The sequence below is a fragment of the Lepus europaeus genome, chromosome 4 (assembly GCF_033115175.1).
Source record: "Lepus europaeus isolate LE1 chromosome 4, mLepTim1.pri, whole genome shotgun sequence".
In the NCBI taxonomy this organism is placed as follows: domain Eukaryota; kingdom Metazoa; phylum Chordata; class Mammalia; order Lagomorpha; family Leporidae; genus Lepus; species Lepus europaeus.
The window spans coordinates 153,005,965-153,022,551 of NC_084830.1; the positions used below are offsets into that span (position 1 = coordinate 153,005,965).

The 16,587-nt window shown below is 43.2% G+C and overlaps 1 protein-coding gene, 1 long non-coding RNA gene and 1 pseudogene across 2 annotated transcripts in view; 2 read left to right on the top strand and 1 right to left on the bottom strand.

Moving 5' to 3' along the window:
* The window catches only part of LOC133758606 (uncharacterized), a 242,437-nt gene that overhangs the window by 122,003 nt on the left and 103,847 nt on the right, over window positions 1–16,587 (bottom strand). The gene's annotated exons all lie outside the window — the stretch shown is intronic.
* On the top strand, window positions 1,120–1,902 carry LOC133758605 (small nuclear ribonucleoprotein-associated protein B-like; annotated as a pseudogene).
* The window catches only part of LOC133758204 (ubiquitin-conjugating enzyme E2 variant 1-like), a 28,362-nt gene continuing 22,395 nt past the window's right edge, over window positions 10,621–16,587 (top strand). The window contains 2 exon segments of the mRNA XM_062189391.1: window positions 10,621–10,790; window positions 10,915–11,054. Of these exon segments, the coding sequence (XP_062045375.1) occupies window positions 10,621–10,790; window positions 10,915–11,054 (310 nt within the window).

A 16,587-nucleotide genomic window follows, 5' to 3' on the forward strand; every position in this document is an offset into this window, starting at 1 on the left:
TAAAAGAAAATAACTGTCAACCCAGAATACTATACCCTGAAAAGTTCTCATTTGTGAATGAAGGCGAAATCACGACTTTTCATGACAAGCAGAAACTGAAAGAATTTGTCACCACCCATTCAACCCTTCAGAAGATGCTTAAAGATGAGCTACACACAGAAACATGGTCATCTCTGCGGAAGAAAGCAAAGGAAGGCAATCTCCCAGGAAAAGTACAAAGAAATCTAAAGTAAAAAATAGAAATATTTATAGGAAAAAATGGCAGGCAATGTTGCTATTTATCAGTTGTCACCTTGAATGTAGATGGCCTCAATTCTCTAGTTAAAAGACACAGACTGGCTGAATGGATTAAAAAACAAAACCCATCTATGTGCTCCCAACAAGAAATACATCTCACCAAGAAAAATGCATGGAGACTGAAAGTGAAAGGATGGAAAAAGAAATTCCATGCTGAGAGAAACCAAAAAAGAGCTGGTGTAGCCATCATAATATCAGACAAAATAGTTTTTAACACAAAAATTGTAAAAAGAGACCAAGAAGGGCACTATGTAATGATTAAAGGATCAATTCTACAAGATGATGTAACTATTATAAATGTATATGTACCTCATTACAGGGCACCTGGCTATTTAAAAGAAATATGAAGGGATCTAAAGGGAACCAGAGCACCCAATATGATAGTAATGGGGAATTTCAATATTCCACTTTCAGCAATGGACATATAAACCAGAAAGAAAATCAACAAGTAAACAGCAGATTTAATCTACGCTATAGACCAAATAGACCTCACTGTTATCTACAGAACTTCTCATCCTACAGTTGCACACCACACATTCTTCTCACTAGTACATGAGATTTTCTCTAGAATTAACTACACGCTAGGCCATAAAGCAAGTCTCAGCAGATTCAAAAAAATGAAAATCATACCTTGCATCTTCTCAGATCACAATGCAATGAAGCTGGCAATCAGAAAAGCAGAAACATCTAGAGCATATGCAAACACATGGATACTGAACAACATGCTCCTGAATGAACAGTGGGTCAGTGGAGAAATCGAAAACTTTCTGGAAATAAATGAATGACAACACAACATATCAAAACTTATGGGAGGGTGGGAATCGGGCTGCTGGCTGGCATCTAGGCCTCAGTGGAAAGGAATCCGGCGGGGATCTGAGCCATCAGAACCGCCAACATGACGGTAGGCAAGAGCAGCAAGATGCTGCAGCACATCGACTACAGGATGAGGTGCATCCTGCAGGACGGCCGCATCTTCATCGGCACCTTTAAGGCTTTTGACAAGCACATGAATTTGATCCTCTGTGACTGTGAGGAGTTCAGGAAGATCAAGCCAAAGAACTCCAAACAGGCAGAAAGGGAAGAGAAGCGAGTCCTCGGCCTGGTGCTGCTGCGAGGGGAGAACCTGGTCTCCATGACAGTAGAGGGTCCTCCTCCCAAAGATACTGGCATTGCCCGAGTACCACTTGCTGGAGCTGCTGGGGGCCCAGGGATTGGCAGGGCTGCTGGCAGAGGAATCCCAGCTGGTGTTCCCATGCCTCAGGCTCCCACAGGTCTTGCTGGCCTGGTCCGTGGGGTTGGTGGGCCATCCCAACAGGTGATGACCCCTCAAAGAAGAGGCACTGTTGCAGCCACTGCAGCAGCTGCCACAGCTAGTATTGCAGGGGCCCCCACCCAGTACCCGCCTGGCCTTGTGGGTTCTCCCCCACCCATGGGCCGAGGTGCACCTCCTCCAGGCATGATGGGCCCACCTCCTGGTATGAAGCCTCTTACGGGTCCGCCAGTGGGAATTCCCCCTGGACGAGGAACTCCAATGGCCATGCCCCTCCAGGGAAGCGGCCCCCTCCCCCTGGGATGCGAGGCCTTCTTTGACCCTTGCCACAGAGTTATGGAAGTAGATCCACAGAGGTGTGGGCCTGATCCCCCAGGGCCACGTTACCACAGACCTGTTTGTTTGTTATGCTGTTGTTCGCGGAGTCTCACCGGATTGTCTGGTTTCCCTTACAGGGCCCCCTCCCCCCGGGGAATGCGCCCACCAAGGCCCTAGACTCATCTTGGCCCTCCTCAGCTCCCTGCCTGTGTCCTGTAAGGCTGTACATAGTCCTTTTATTTCCTTGTGGCCAATGAAACTGGTTTATAATAAACTCTTAAGAGAATATCATTAAAAAAAAAAAAAACTTATGGGATACAGAAAAAACAATGTAAAGAGTAAAGTTTATAGCAGTTGGTGCCTACATCAGCAAATTGGAAAGGCACCAAACAAATGAGCTATCAATACATCTCAAGGAGCTAGAAAAACAGCAAACCAAATCCAAAACTAGTAGGAGAAAAAAATAAAAATTAAAGAATAAACAAAATTGAAAACAAAAAGCAATACAAAAGATCAGAAAAATGAAGTGTGAGTTTTTTGAAAAAATTTAAAAATTGATATACCATTGGCCCAACTAACCAAAAAAAGGAGAGAGAAAACCGCAATCATTAAAATTAATGATGAAAAAGGAAATGTAACCACAGGTATTAAAACAATCATCAGAAATCACTACAAAGAGCTGTATGTCAACAAACTGAGAAACTTAGGAGAAATGGATAGATTCCTTGATACATACAACCTACCTAAATTGAACCATGAAGACAAAGAAAACCTAAACAGATCCATAACCAAGATGGAAATTGAATCTATAATAAAGGCCCTCCCAACAAAGCAAAGCCTAGGATCTGATGGCTTCACTGTTGAATTCTAGTCATTTAAAGAAGAACTAACCCCACTTCTTCTCAAGTTACTCAAAACAATTGAAAAGGAGCGGTTCTTCCCAAATTCTTTCCGTATAACCAGCATGACCTTAATTCCTAAACTCAGAAAATGCCTAGCAGAGAAAAACTACAGACCAACCTCCCTGATGAACACAGACAGAAAAATCCTCAATAAAATTCTGGCCAATCAAATTCAACAACACATCAGAAAGATCATTTACCAGGACCAAGTGGGATTTTTCCCTGGTATGCAGGGATGGTTCAACGTTCGCAAATCAATCAATGTGATACACCACATTAACAAACTGCTAAATAAAAACCATATGATTATCTCAATAGATGCAGAGAAAGCATTTGATAACATACAACACACTTTCATGATGAAAACTCTAATAAAACTGGGTATACAAGGAACATTCCTCAACACAATCAAGGCAGTTTATGACAAACCCACGGCCAGTATCCCACTGAACAGAGCAAAGTTGGAAGCAATCCCACTGAGATCTGAAACCAGACAAGGATGCCCACTGTCACCACTGCTATTCAGTACAGTCCTGGAAAGTTTAGCCAGAGCCATTAGGCAAGAAAAAGTAATCAAAGGGATTCGAATTATGTGAATCTGGAAAACATCATACTTAGTGAAATAAGCCAGTCCCAAAGAGACAAATACCATATGTTCTCCCTAATCTGTGTTAACTAATAAAGCACCTAAAAGGAAATCCATAGAAGTGAAATTGACACTTTGAGAAGCAATGACTTGAACAGGGCTTGTCTTGACTGTTGAGGAACATTTTTTTTTTCTTAATGGAGAATGGGACTGGAAATGGGAGAGGGAGGAGGAGGTGTGGTGAGAGTGTAGGTGGGAGAGCAGGTATGGTGGGAAAAATCACTATATTCTTTAAGTTGCACTTATGAAATGATTCTTTAAGGAAAAATAAAGTGGAAAGACAGATTGGGCTCTATGGACTAAAAACCCAAAACTAGATAGAGCAAAAGAGAATAGCATAAATGACACTAAGATAGATAGATAGATAGATAGATAGATAGATAGACAGACAGACAGATATGCCAGGCTATTAAAAATACAAAGCAAGAGTCTCAAGATCTTAAAAACATGACTATGTGGCCCCTTTGAGTACTGTTTTAGAATTTGTAGAGCTGTCTCAATTTAACTCTTTGCTTTCATGAGAATCTGTGATAGAATTTTGTACTCACTTTGGCTATCAGATTTCTGTATTTTCTATGTCACCTCACGTAAGGTGTTGTAGAGATGACATTCAAGTGTGAGCTTCCAGAGCAGATTCCCATAACTTTGCCAAAAATTCCTTACAAATAATGATATTAAACTATACACATGGGTTTAGTCTCTGTATTTAATACTTTATGTCATCCAGAAAATCTCAACCTACTATGTTATTTGAAAATCAGATACTGTTCATTTCTTATGATTCTGGGATATATTCTTCTTTCACAACTCACTTTTATACAAAGTATTTACTAATGCCATTAAAGCACATTAATCTTTTCTTTTAATATAATTAAAAATTACGTCTTCAGAAATAAGATAGGTGATGTAATGCCTGCTTCCTTCACTTCCCCACCTGCAAAAGCAGGTTTATTTTCAGTACTGCAACAGTACTTTATTTTAACTACAAGACGATGCTTAGGTAACTATTGTCTTGACTGCTCCTTCTAGCATTCGACACTTACCAGTAAATTGGCCCCACATCCACCCATGCATAATACACAAGTGAATTTAACTCATTTCCTTGTAAAAGCTCAACAGCAGATGATGATTATTCTGTGCCAATAAAGAATGAACCCTATCTCCCTATTCAGTTCAGAAGATTTTTGTTCCCCAATCCAATGGGGATTTGGAGGCCAGCATTGTGGCATAGTGGGTAGAGCCATTGCCTACACCATGACATCCCATATGAGCGAAGTTTTGATTCCTGGCTGCTCCACTTGCAATCCAGCCCCCTGCTAATGCACCTGGGAAAAGCAGCAGAGGATGGCTCAAGTGTTAGGGACCCTGTTACCAACAAGGCAGATCCAGATGAATCTCTTGGCTTTGGCCTGGCCTAGCGTTGGCCTCTGCAGTCATTTGGAGAGGGAACCATCAGATGAAAAATCTCTCTCTCTCTCACTCACTCGCTCACTCACTCTCTATAACTCTTTCAAAAGAAGAAAAATAAATTCTTCTTGGATTTTGGAGCAGACATTTAGGCTAGCCATTAAGATGTCCACAACCCACATCAGAGTGCCTGGGCTCTAGTCCTCACTCCAGCTCCTGAGTCCAGCTTCCTGCTAATGGAGACCCTGGGAGGCAGTGGTGAAGGCACCAATGATTCAGTCTCTGCCACGCACATGGAAAAAGTGGATTGAGTTCCCTGCTCTACGCTTTGGCCTCAGCCCAGCCTCAGCCATTGTGAGTATTCAAATTGGGACTGACCCAATGGGTGGGAACTCTTTCTCTCTGCCTCTCAAAGAAATAAAAAATAATTTTAAAAATTTAAAAACAAAAGGGATTCCAAGGATGAGACTCTCATCTTGAATTTTTAAACTGCTTCTGCCCCGGGGACCAGGAAATAGTCACACATGGCTCGGGGTGCTACACTTCCGATGTACACTGACTTGTTAATAAACACACTAAGTTTCCCATCGCTCTTCTCAGCTCCTGCTTACAGCTCTCTCTGCAAGCAATCAGCAAGTAGGAAAGCCCCAGTACTGGGGTGGGGGGCTGGTGACTGATCCTCATTTTCGGGGAAACCATTTTTATGGCAGGAAAGGTTCTCCATTGGCAAGAAGAACCCCAGATAGAGAGAGAGATGGTGTGGCCATTTACGCTCTCAGCAAACTTTATGCTTCCTGATGCTGGTCACTCGTGAGGCTCAACTTTGCTGACTCCCCACGGACACAGTGCAATACCGTGCGGAATATCCCTCTTCTCTGAGGACCAGGCCTCACTGCACGACACGGCCGGTGTCTTCCGCGTTTGTGTCACTTTCTTGGAAGACAACACAGGAGCAAAACGCACGCACTCAGGGAACACTGAGCGGTGACACTAAGTCTTCATGAAAAAAATCTCCGCCCCTGGCTTCCACCTCTGACTTCACCGTCCCCTCAAAGGCGCCAACTTCTTCCTTTCTCCGCCAGCTCACCCTAGCATAAGCCCTTCAACAGTTAGGAATTTCGAGCCAAAGCTTAGGAAGAGAACTGACCCCAGGCTATTTCTGCTTTGACCCTGCAATTCAGCACTACAGCAGGGAAGGCAAAGGCCTTTTGAGAACTGACAATGGAGAAACTCAAAGGAAACATGATGTGAATTCGTGTATTAACCAACTATATCCACCCGATAGTTTAAACATATGCCTACCACTTGCAAATGAAAAATCATTGACGAAGGGGAAAGATTACCCAAAATAATAAATGCGAGTTTTCACCGCATCATTACCGGAGCCAAGTCTGATGAATAAAGTGTTGTTCAAGATGGGTAATTCAGTTCGGGGTCCACAATGAGCTGTAACTCTCAAGTAATTAAATTGACATTATTAATGACTTGCAAGCTGCCTCTTAAATCAATTCCAAACCATGGAAACAATTACATAGCTAACAAAACTACTATGATCAACATCTCTTATTTGCAAATAAAATTGCTAGTGATGTGTGACTTTATTTTTCAGTAGTTCCAATATGTCACAATTCATTATTTAACCAATCATTATTAAATCTTATAAGTCATAAACTATTCCAGGCACTAGGGATACCTCCAAAAACAAGTTTGTTCACACGAGCAAATCAAAAATGTTAAAACGCTTGCCCTCGTGGAGGTTACATTCCCATGACTGGAAATAAAGACAATCCAAACAAGTTCTATATCATGCTGCATGGTGATAAGTTGTATGAAAAAAGGAGTTAAGAACAAGGAGCAAGTTCAGAAGGATGAGGACAAGCAATAGAGATTTAAATAGAATACTGACAGGGTGTCTCACCAAGGTGACACGGAAACACAGACATTATAGAGCTGAGGATGCAAACTATGCAAGAAGCATATTTTAGGATGAGAGTAGTAAGAGTGAGCACTTGCACACATAGTGCAGAAACAGACCAAGTGGTTGGCGTCACAGGTGCAAGGGCAAGTGTAGCAGGAATGAGGCTGGAGAGGCAACAGTGGGGCAGGCCACAATCCTCGTGTTGTGAGGATGTGGGCTTTTACTGTAGTGAGAGGAAAACAACTTTGAAGGGTCTCACAAGATCTGACTTGTGTTTTAATAGGATCATTGTTGCTGCTGTGTTGAATGGGAGAGCAGAGTAGGGAGACCAACTACAAGTTTTGGACAATAATTTGGGAAAGGGACGAGAATTCCCTGGACGGATGCGCTAGGAGGAATGGTCACAGAAACTGGCCTACTGCAGGATGACATGAGAAGGTACAGACCATTAGAGTCTGCTGCCAAACAGATGTGAAATGGAATAGGAAGAAGCATGGGCAATGGAAAAGCTGATGGGCCAGGGAGAGTCTGGAGAGAGTGCATATCAAGCATACTTGTTAGAAGACAATTGGGACTCAATTCCCAACAATAATGAGCCTGCTATTAGAATGGTAGTGCTATAAAGATCAGGGTAAGATACAAAACGGAAATAAACCCTGCACCACAATTCTGAACCTAACCACGTAGAATGCGGGCAGATTTCTCTGACTGAAGGCAGACACTGTCCTACCCTCATGTCAGACACAGGCCGTGAGGGCCAAGGCTTCAAATGTGACGTTTCTTAATACCTCCGCAGGCCTGACAGTTCTCAAGGTTGTCTCACACAACACAGGGAAGCTCCAGGCTTACAATTATAGTTCTACTATAAAGGATATAAACCAGGACCAGAAATATTAAGAGCTATGCAACAGTAAAACAGGTTCACACCTCATTGCTTAACAACTTGTCTGAGTCCATGGAGATGGAACAGGCACACACAAGAAGTTGCCCCCTGCAGCTTTATTGCTTACAGATAGGCAGCAGGTGCAATCTTGTCTGAGTGTGCCCCACTAGCACCACATCTAAGCAGTCTTGAAGGGCAGCCCCCTTTGGGTTTTAGAGCACAGGGCCAGGGTCTACGTGTTGAAGGACACCCTGTTTCTAGCAGTGCTCGAATGGAGCTTGGTTATTCCAGCCAGCCTCTCCCTGACTTAGGATGTTGTACTCTCGGCGCATTCTACAGTTGTTCTTGAGAACTACAAGAGAGATTTAAGGGGGAGGGAAAACTGGGTCAACCTCCATCTCAGAAATTGAATGGTCATTGAAGGCATTCTGGAGTGAGTTTAAGAAGTAAGGTGGAAGGGGCCGGCGCCAAGGCATAGTGAGTGAAACCACCACCAGCAGGGCTGGAATCCCATATGGACACCTGTTCAAGTCCCACCTACTTCACTTGCTGTCCAGATGTCTGTTACTGGTCTGAGAAAGTACTGTATGATGGCCCAAGTGGTTGGATGCCTGCCACACACATGGGAGACCCAGATAAAGCTCCTGACTCCTGGCTTCAGCCTGGTTGTTGCGGCCATCTGGGGAGTGAACCAGCAGATTCAAGATTTCTCTCTTCTTTCCCTATAACTCTGACTTTAAAAAAAAAAAAAAAACCCTCTACCCTCAAAAAAAAAAAAAAACAAGGATGGGTTACTACTCAGCCAAAAAAGAAAGAAAAAAAAAAAAAAAAGAAGAAGAACAAAGTACTAATATCTGCTGTGACAAGCATGAAACTTAGAAATGGTAAGCTACCGGGGCTGGCACTGTGGCGTAGCACATAAAGCCGTGGCCTGCAGTACCAGTATCCCATATGGGAGCTGGTTCTAGTCCCGGCTGCTCCACTTCCAATCCAGCTCTCTGCTGTGGCCTGGGGAAGCAGTAGAAGATTGCCCAAGTGCTTGGGCCCCTGTTTCCACATGGGAGACCCAGAAGAAGCTCCTGACTCCTGGCTTCAGATCTGCCTAGCTCCAGCCATTATAGCCAGTTGGGGAGTGAACCAGTGGATGGAAGACTTCTGCTCTCTCTGCCTCTCCAAATAAAACTCTGCCTTTCAAATAAATAAATAAATCTTAAGGAAGGAAGGAAGAAGGGAGGGAGGGAGAGGGGGGAGGGGAGGAAGAAAGGAAGAAAGAAGATGGTAAGCTATGTGAAAGAAATAAGACAGAAGAAGGTCACATACTGTAAGATTACTTGAAATATCCAGAACAGATACATGCATACAAGCAAAACAAAGACCAGTGACTGTCGTCAACTGGGGAGAAGAGGAAGATAAGGAGTAACTTTAAGAAGATGGCTGGGGGGCCGGCGCTGTGGAACAATGGGTTAACGCCCTGGCCTGAAGCGCCCGCATCCCATAAGTTCACCAGTTCTAGTCCCGGCTGCTCCTCTTCTGATCCAGCTCTCTGCTATGGTCTGGGATAGCAGTAGAAGATGGCCCAAGCTTGGGCCCCTGCACCCACGTGGGAGACCAGGAAGAAGCTCCTGGCTTCGGATTGGCACAGCTCCGGCAGTTGCGGCCAATTGGGAAGTGAACCAGTGGATGGAAGACCTCTTTCTCTCTGTCCCTACCTCTTTCTGTAACTCTGTCTTTCAAATAAATAAAATAAATCTTTAAAAAAAAAAAAAAGAGGGTTGGAAGTTTGCTTTGGGGCTGAAAAAAGTGTTCATAGAGCTAGAAAAAGGTGGTAGTTGTACAATGTTCTGAACATACTAAATGCCACCAAGCTCCTCACTTACTTTATGTTGACTTAATTTTATATTATGCAAACATTGGCTCAAAAAAATACAACAGAATGATGCTATAGCATATATGAAGGAAAAGAAAACAAAACAAAAGGACTAAAGCCAGAGGTGATACGGAGCCAAAGCATGATTTTTTTTAACAGAAGTATGTTGTAAACTGATGGAAATGACCCCATAGAGGGGAAAATGGATGACAAAGAACAAAGAGAGATGGCAGAGTCATTCTAGTTCCCATACATTTTGATTTCATTAAAATGCCAAAAGCAAAAAGCCTGCCTTTCAACATTCACTTATATAGCACTAAACCAGATACAGCTGGTGCTTAATCCTAGCTCTGCCACTATCGTGCTCTGTGTCTTCGTAAAGTCTCCCAAATCCCCAAAAATGTAAAATTAAAGAACTGAGAGGAACCCTCAGAGTCCCGCAGTCACAGGGCTCTATGGACCTTTGATACTAGCTGATTTATTTTGAGGTCTAAGAATAACTTTATAAAGTCCACTCTCTCCACATTCGTATCATTGGATCTCCTCAAACTTCCTTTTAAAAAATTCAAAGCTATCCTGATTTATTGCAGATTAAATGAACGGAACACACAAGATGAGCAAAGAACTTCAGACAAACGAGACACAATCACAGACATCTGGGAAGATTTACCACCAGCGGTTGGAAACATCTGGGTGGTGTTAGTCCTCCAGCTCTGGAAATCATACATTCCTAAATCTGACATCAGTTTGGATGAGCAGCTTGTATCCTGAAGCTGCAGATGCCTAGTTTTGGCAAGAAAACCTGATAAGCCCAGGCAAAGTCACGAAAGAAAATAAAACTCAGAACATTTGCAGCCTGGGCTGGTGAAATACATTAACATAAGAAGCCATGGTCTAAACGAACATGCTGTGGTTTTGATTTATGGACTACAGGTATCTGATAGCTTACCAACCCATCAAACTCAACGTGCCTGAACCAAAAACATGACATTTCCCATAATCCCATTCTATGTCATTTGCTGGTCTCCACCATCGCTCCTATCAGAAGCCAGGTTCAAAAGTTAAGGACTAGAGTGAAGAAAGGGCTGAGCACCAAGCTCCAGTGACCCAAGATGGCAGCCACCATGGGTTCGGGAGTAAAAGTCCCTAACGATTTCCAAGTGTTGGAAGAGCTCGAAGAAGGCCAGAGAGGGGCAGGAGATGGCACAGTTAGCTGAGATCTATAAGATGATCAAGACATGACACTTAAAAGATGGACAGGGATGGTAACTGGGTTGCCAAGAGCAATTTACAAAAACTGACTATACAGACTTGAAAGAGATCACGGACCTCAACACCCAGCAGCACCCCGTTGTACGATTTGTAACAAAACTTCCTGTGAGTGGAGTTAATAGTTCTAGTGGGGTGGCAGACCCGAGAGCCCTATCAGCGCTAGCGAAACAGCAGAACTCCTACAGCATCGGAGCCGAGCTCCAAGAGCTACAGCGCCTGATGATGTCCAAAGAGAACATGAAGCTCCCTCAGCCGCCCAAAGGACAGTGCTATGGCAACTATACAGAGAGGACAGCCACAGGATCTGCCTACCCCACGCTCCCCCCCCCCCAAAAAAAAAAAAAAAAAAACTAAGCAGTCATCATCTCCCACAGGAGTAAATCATCTAGGTTCATCCTGTAGGCCTCAAAGTACTAGAAAAGAAGCTCCCATTCAAAGTCAATTTAGGAGGCCAGCACTGTGGAGCAGTGGGTTAATGCCCTGGCCTGAAGTGCTGGCATCCCATATGGGCACCGGTTCGAGACCCCACTGCTCCACTTCCGATCCAACTCTCTGCTGTTGCCTGGGAAAGCAGTAGAAGATGGCCCAAGTCTTTGGGCCCCTGCACCCGCATGGGAGACACGGAAGAAGTTCCTGGCTCCTGGTTTCAGATTGGTGCAGCTCCTGCCATTGTGGCCAACTGGGGAGTGAACCATCAGATGGAAGACCTCTCTCTCTCTCTGCCTCTCCTCTCTCTGTGTAACTCTTTCAACTAAATAAATAAATCTTTTTTTAAAAAGGCAATTTATCTAAAGATACCACAAATGATACTCATTTTTTGTCCACCTGAAATATGTAAATTGTGCTATAATATCATCCTGTCAAGCGTAACCACCGTCCATGCAGCTGAACTTCCAGGATCAAGAAAGCGTATGTAAATTGAATCCCATCAGCACCAGTGGCACACAGCCAACTCAGCCATGAAAATCCACACCACACACCGCCTTGCTGCTGGCTACCTGGCCTGGGTCTCTGCCTTTTTCCCTGCTCCTGCACCCGCCTCCTTCCCCAGCAGCCCTCCAGCTCGGGGTAGAGCCAAAGGTTTCAGATGGCAGCTCATGGGACTACTGTTGGATGTGGGGGTGCTTTGCACCCTGGTTTATGGAGTCTTAAATAATGCCCCCTCTAGGCCATAGCCCATTCCCCCTCCTCCACACCTACCCTTGGCCGAAGCACAGACTGTACCCCTTTCGCTCCCCTCTGAAACTGGCCTTTGGTGGCCCATCCCCAGGGTTGGCGGGCTGCGTTCCCAGCTCACTGTTCTGTGTTCCCACTTTCCATGCAGGACCACCAAATGCTGAAATGTGTACACACATGTATATGGTGTCCTCAAGCTCTATTTCCATTTATTTTTTAGTATTTGTGTAAAAAAAAAAAAACTTCCTTTTGAAGCAGCAACTATCAAAGCTAAGAAGCACGTATTTCCATTTGTCTTTTTCTGGGGAAAACCTTAGCTCTAAGTTGGTCAGATCCTGTCAGTGAAGTCTAACCTCAGAGTATTCCAAATGCAGCCTTTTTATTGTCAGACCATTGCCTGACTTTAATATAATAAAGTGTGCACCAACTTTTTTTTTTAAAAAAAGCTAAGGATCTTCTCTGAGGCTCTCTTCCTCTGTACACAGTCACTCGGTGAGGCTATAGATTTCCATCCCATCATTTTCCTCGCTCCCTTCCCACAGGGATGGGCTTGTTCCTTGTTTTCTGTTTTACCTGCAAATCAGACTGCTCCCCACCTTTCCCGGCAGCAGGGTATTTGGTTGTACTTGACTGTTATCCCCTAGGAAATTCCACCTGGGTAACCCAAGCTTCTGGAATATTCTGCATTTCTGTAGACATTTCTAGAGGTACTGAGGCAATGCCAATGCTGTCACACAATTCAATCAGCAATATTCTCTTTGGACAACCATGTGCTCGGTCGCTCAAGTTGTCATAGAAAGAAAGGAAATGTTAGGCTTCTTGAAAACCATGTGAGATGTAATATTTCCATGTAATTTGTGTTTTGTCATTTATAATGCTTAGTAAATTAGCCGGAAAAAAAACTACCCATTCTGGATAAAATGCTAAGATTTCATAAATACTCATTATCTATTTGTAACAAAAGATATTGTTAATATCACCTTCGTCACACTGCTTTCAAAGTTCTTCCTTGCTCCGATGCTGTGGCTTTTGCTGAAGTGCAAAACTCATGGCGTTGGGGGTGGCCAAGCAAGGAACACAGGACCCCAGTGCATTCCCAGACCGGAATTCCTGGCTACCTTCTCCAGCAGGATTAAATTACCCATTGCTTTCTCTTCACTGTCGTTATCCAGAAAGCCAAGACGACAAAATCTGAGAGCGATGTTTGTCAAGGGCTTTTGTTTCCAGTAGAATGTGGTAAATGATAAAATAGCCCCAAGAATCACTGACCGTGTCAAGGTTGCTGACGGCTAACATGACAGGCAGCATCATTCAGGGTCATTTGGCAGTGTTTCTTGTTTTTTTTTCCTTAGTTTGAAATTGTGGTGATAAGATAGATAAGCTCATTTAAAGATGGTGACATGTGGTATCCGTTAACAAATGCCGGGTCGTATTTAAAACACTGAGAGCAACACAGAGCCACCAACATAATGTTCTTAGCTCCTGAAGCCTAATATCTCTTCTACTGTGTAGATTTCCATCAATTGGTTCTATTAAGTAAATTACATCTGACCTTTACATCCCAGTAAAGCTCAATGTAATTTAAGAGTTTATGAGCAGGGGAGTAGAGGAGAAAAAGTCCACTGTGCAAAGCTGACTTTGAGAAAGAGTGACACAGAAGGCTTCGACTGGATGTCTCTGTGTCCTTCCTGTCAGTTCCGTTGCAGCCGCCCAGGATGAAGAGTTCTATTCTTTCTTAATTTCCTGGGTTTTCTCTTTAAAGTAAATCTCAGAATGGGAACCTCATTCCTTTTTTTTTTTTTTTTTTTTTTTGGTTGAAGTTTTCCTTCGGGAAACACTTGTTTTTCCAATCAGTTTGTAATGACAGCAGCACACCGGTTGGCCAAGGCTCCAGGGCACACGCTGTGGTACGGCAGGCAGGTCCAGCTGTCACATGACTTCTTCATGAACTTTGGTCCAGCTCTTCCAAGAATTTACCTGAAAATGAGAGATGTGCACATCTCCCTAACACTTACTGTTTGGTAACAGCCACTCCAGCAGGTGTGAGGTGATATGTCTTCGGGGTTTTGAGCTGAATTTCCTGGTCACTAGAGATGTGGAGCATTTCTTCATCAACCTGTTGGTCATGTCTGCCCACTTCTCAGAAACATCGATGCAGATCTGGTGCAATTTCTTAGTCAGCTTGTTTTCTTTATAGGATTATGTCACCTGCAAACTGAGGCAATTTTAACTCTTTCACCCAATTTGAATGACATTATTTCTTCTACTTGACTAACTGCTCTGGATAGGACCCCTACTACTGTATTAAACAGAAGAGTACAAAGCAGAAACCCTTGTCTAACCCCTGGTCTTAAAAGCAAAGCTTTGGCTGGTGCTGCGGCTCAATAGGCTAATCCCCGACCGGCATCCCAGGTTCTAGTCCCGGTCAGGGAGCCAGATTCTGTCCCGGTTGCTCCTCCTCCAGTCCAGCTCTCTGCTGTGGCCCGGGAGTGCAGTGGAGGAAGGCCCAGGTCCTTGGGCCCTGCACCCATCTAGGAGACCAGGAGAAGCACCTGGCTCCTGGCTTCAGATCAGCGCGGTGCACCGGCCGCAGCACGCTGGCCTCAGCGGCCATTGGAGGGTGAACCAACGGAAAAGGAAGACCTTTCTCTCTCTCTCCCACTGTCCACTCTGCCTGTCAAAAAAAAAAAAAAAAAAAAGCAAAGCTTCCTGCTTTTCAATGTTGATAGTGATAATCAGTAGACATGTCCTATATCGTCTCTATTATGTTAAGGTAGATTTCTTTGAGTATTAATCTACTCAGATTATTTTTCATAAAATATTGAATTTTCATCAAAACCTTTTCTGTATCCATTGAGATGATATGATTTTTATCCTTCAGTCTACTAATGGGTAAATCACTGTTGCTGATTTGTAAATCATGCGTCATCCTTGCATGCGAGGAAGTGCCTTGGGTGTCCCACTCCTCATCCCTCCCCCGCCAGGGACTTTTCATTGATGGCAGTTATTGTTAAGTCTTGCGGACTCCTTATTTATTGCTGGTCCACTCAGATTTTCTACTTTTGCCTGACTAAATCATCGCTGGCTCTGTGTTACTAGAAATTGATCAATTTCTTCTGGGTTATCCAGTTTTTTGGTGTCTCATTTTTCATAATGATCTTTTATGATCACTTCTATCTCTGTAGTATCAGCATTAATGTCTTTTCCATGTATTTTTCACCTCTCCCTCCTCATTCTCTCCTTCTCCCCCTCGCTTTTGAGTCTAGCCCAACGGAGGTCATTTTTTTTGTTTTTGTTTTTTTTAAAGCAACTCAATTTCATTGACTTCTAGTATTCTACTAGTTTCTCTTTCATCTATTTCTGTTCAAATCTTTATTACATTCTTCAGACTTTTTTCTAGTCACCTGAATTTTAAGTTACATTTATTTGAAACCTTTATTATTGCTTACTTTAGGCATGCAGCACTACAAATTTCTCTCTTGGGACAGTTTTTGATGCATTCTGTAACTTCTGGTATGCTTTGATTCCATTTGCACATCTCAAGGTGTTTTTTTAACTGCTCTATTTCTCCTTTGACTTATGGGTTGTCCAGCATTGCAGTATTTAATTTTCAAGTATTTTTTACTTGTCCAACTTAACTGCAACTCTCCTTAGGTATCACTGTTGTCAGAAAAGATACCTAATGTAATCTATGTCCCCTGGTATTTGCTGAGACTTGTTTTGTAGCCTAATATCTATCTGTCATGGAGAATGTTCCATGTGTCTTCTTTTTTTTTTTTAAAGAATTATTTTATTTAGTTGAAAGACAGAGTTACAGAGAGAGGCAGAGACAGAGAGGTTTTCCATCCACTGGTTCACTCCCTCCAGATGGCTGCAACTGCTGGAGCTGTGATAATCCAAAGCCAGGATCCAGGAGCTTCTTCCAGTCTCTCACAAGGGTGCAGGGGCCCAAGGACTTGGGCCATCTTCTACTGCTTTCCCAGGACATAGCAGAGAGCTGGATCGGAAGAGGAACAGCCGGGACTAGAACTGGTGAACATATGGGATGCCGGCGCTTCAGGCCAGGGCTTTTAACCCACTGGGCCATAGCGCCAGCCCCCCAAGTATCTTTAAAATGTGTGTTCTGTTGCTATTAGATAAAATGTTTTATAAATGTCTATTGCATCCATCTGGTCTACAGTGTTGTTCAAGTCCATGTATCCTTACTGATTTTTTTTTGTCTGGAGTATCTAACCATTGTTAATTATATGAGATTGAAATATCCTATTATAGCATTGCTGTCTAGTTCCTTGTTCAATTTTTGGGGATATTTCCTTTAGATGTTTGGGAACTCCATTGTCAAGCACAGGACATTTATAATTCTTATGTTCTATTGACAAATTGATCCCTTTACCATTATATAATAACCTTGTTTTTCTAGTATGACAGAATTGATGTAAATTCCTTAAATTCCATTTTGTCTGAGACTAAGTATAGCCACACCTGCCTTATTTTGGTTTCCTTTAACACTATCTTTTTCTTCTGATTTCACTGTTATGTTTTGCTTGTTTTTGAAAGCCCCTATCTCTGTTTAATTTCCCAGACAGCCTGGTTAGTATAGTACCCTTGGTTAGCAGGGCTCTTCCTTCCAG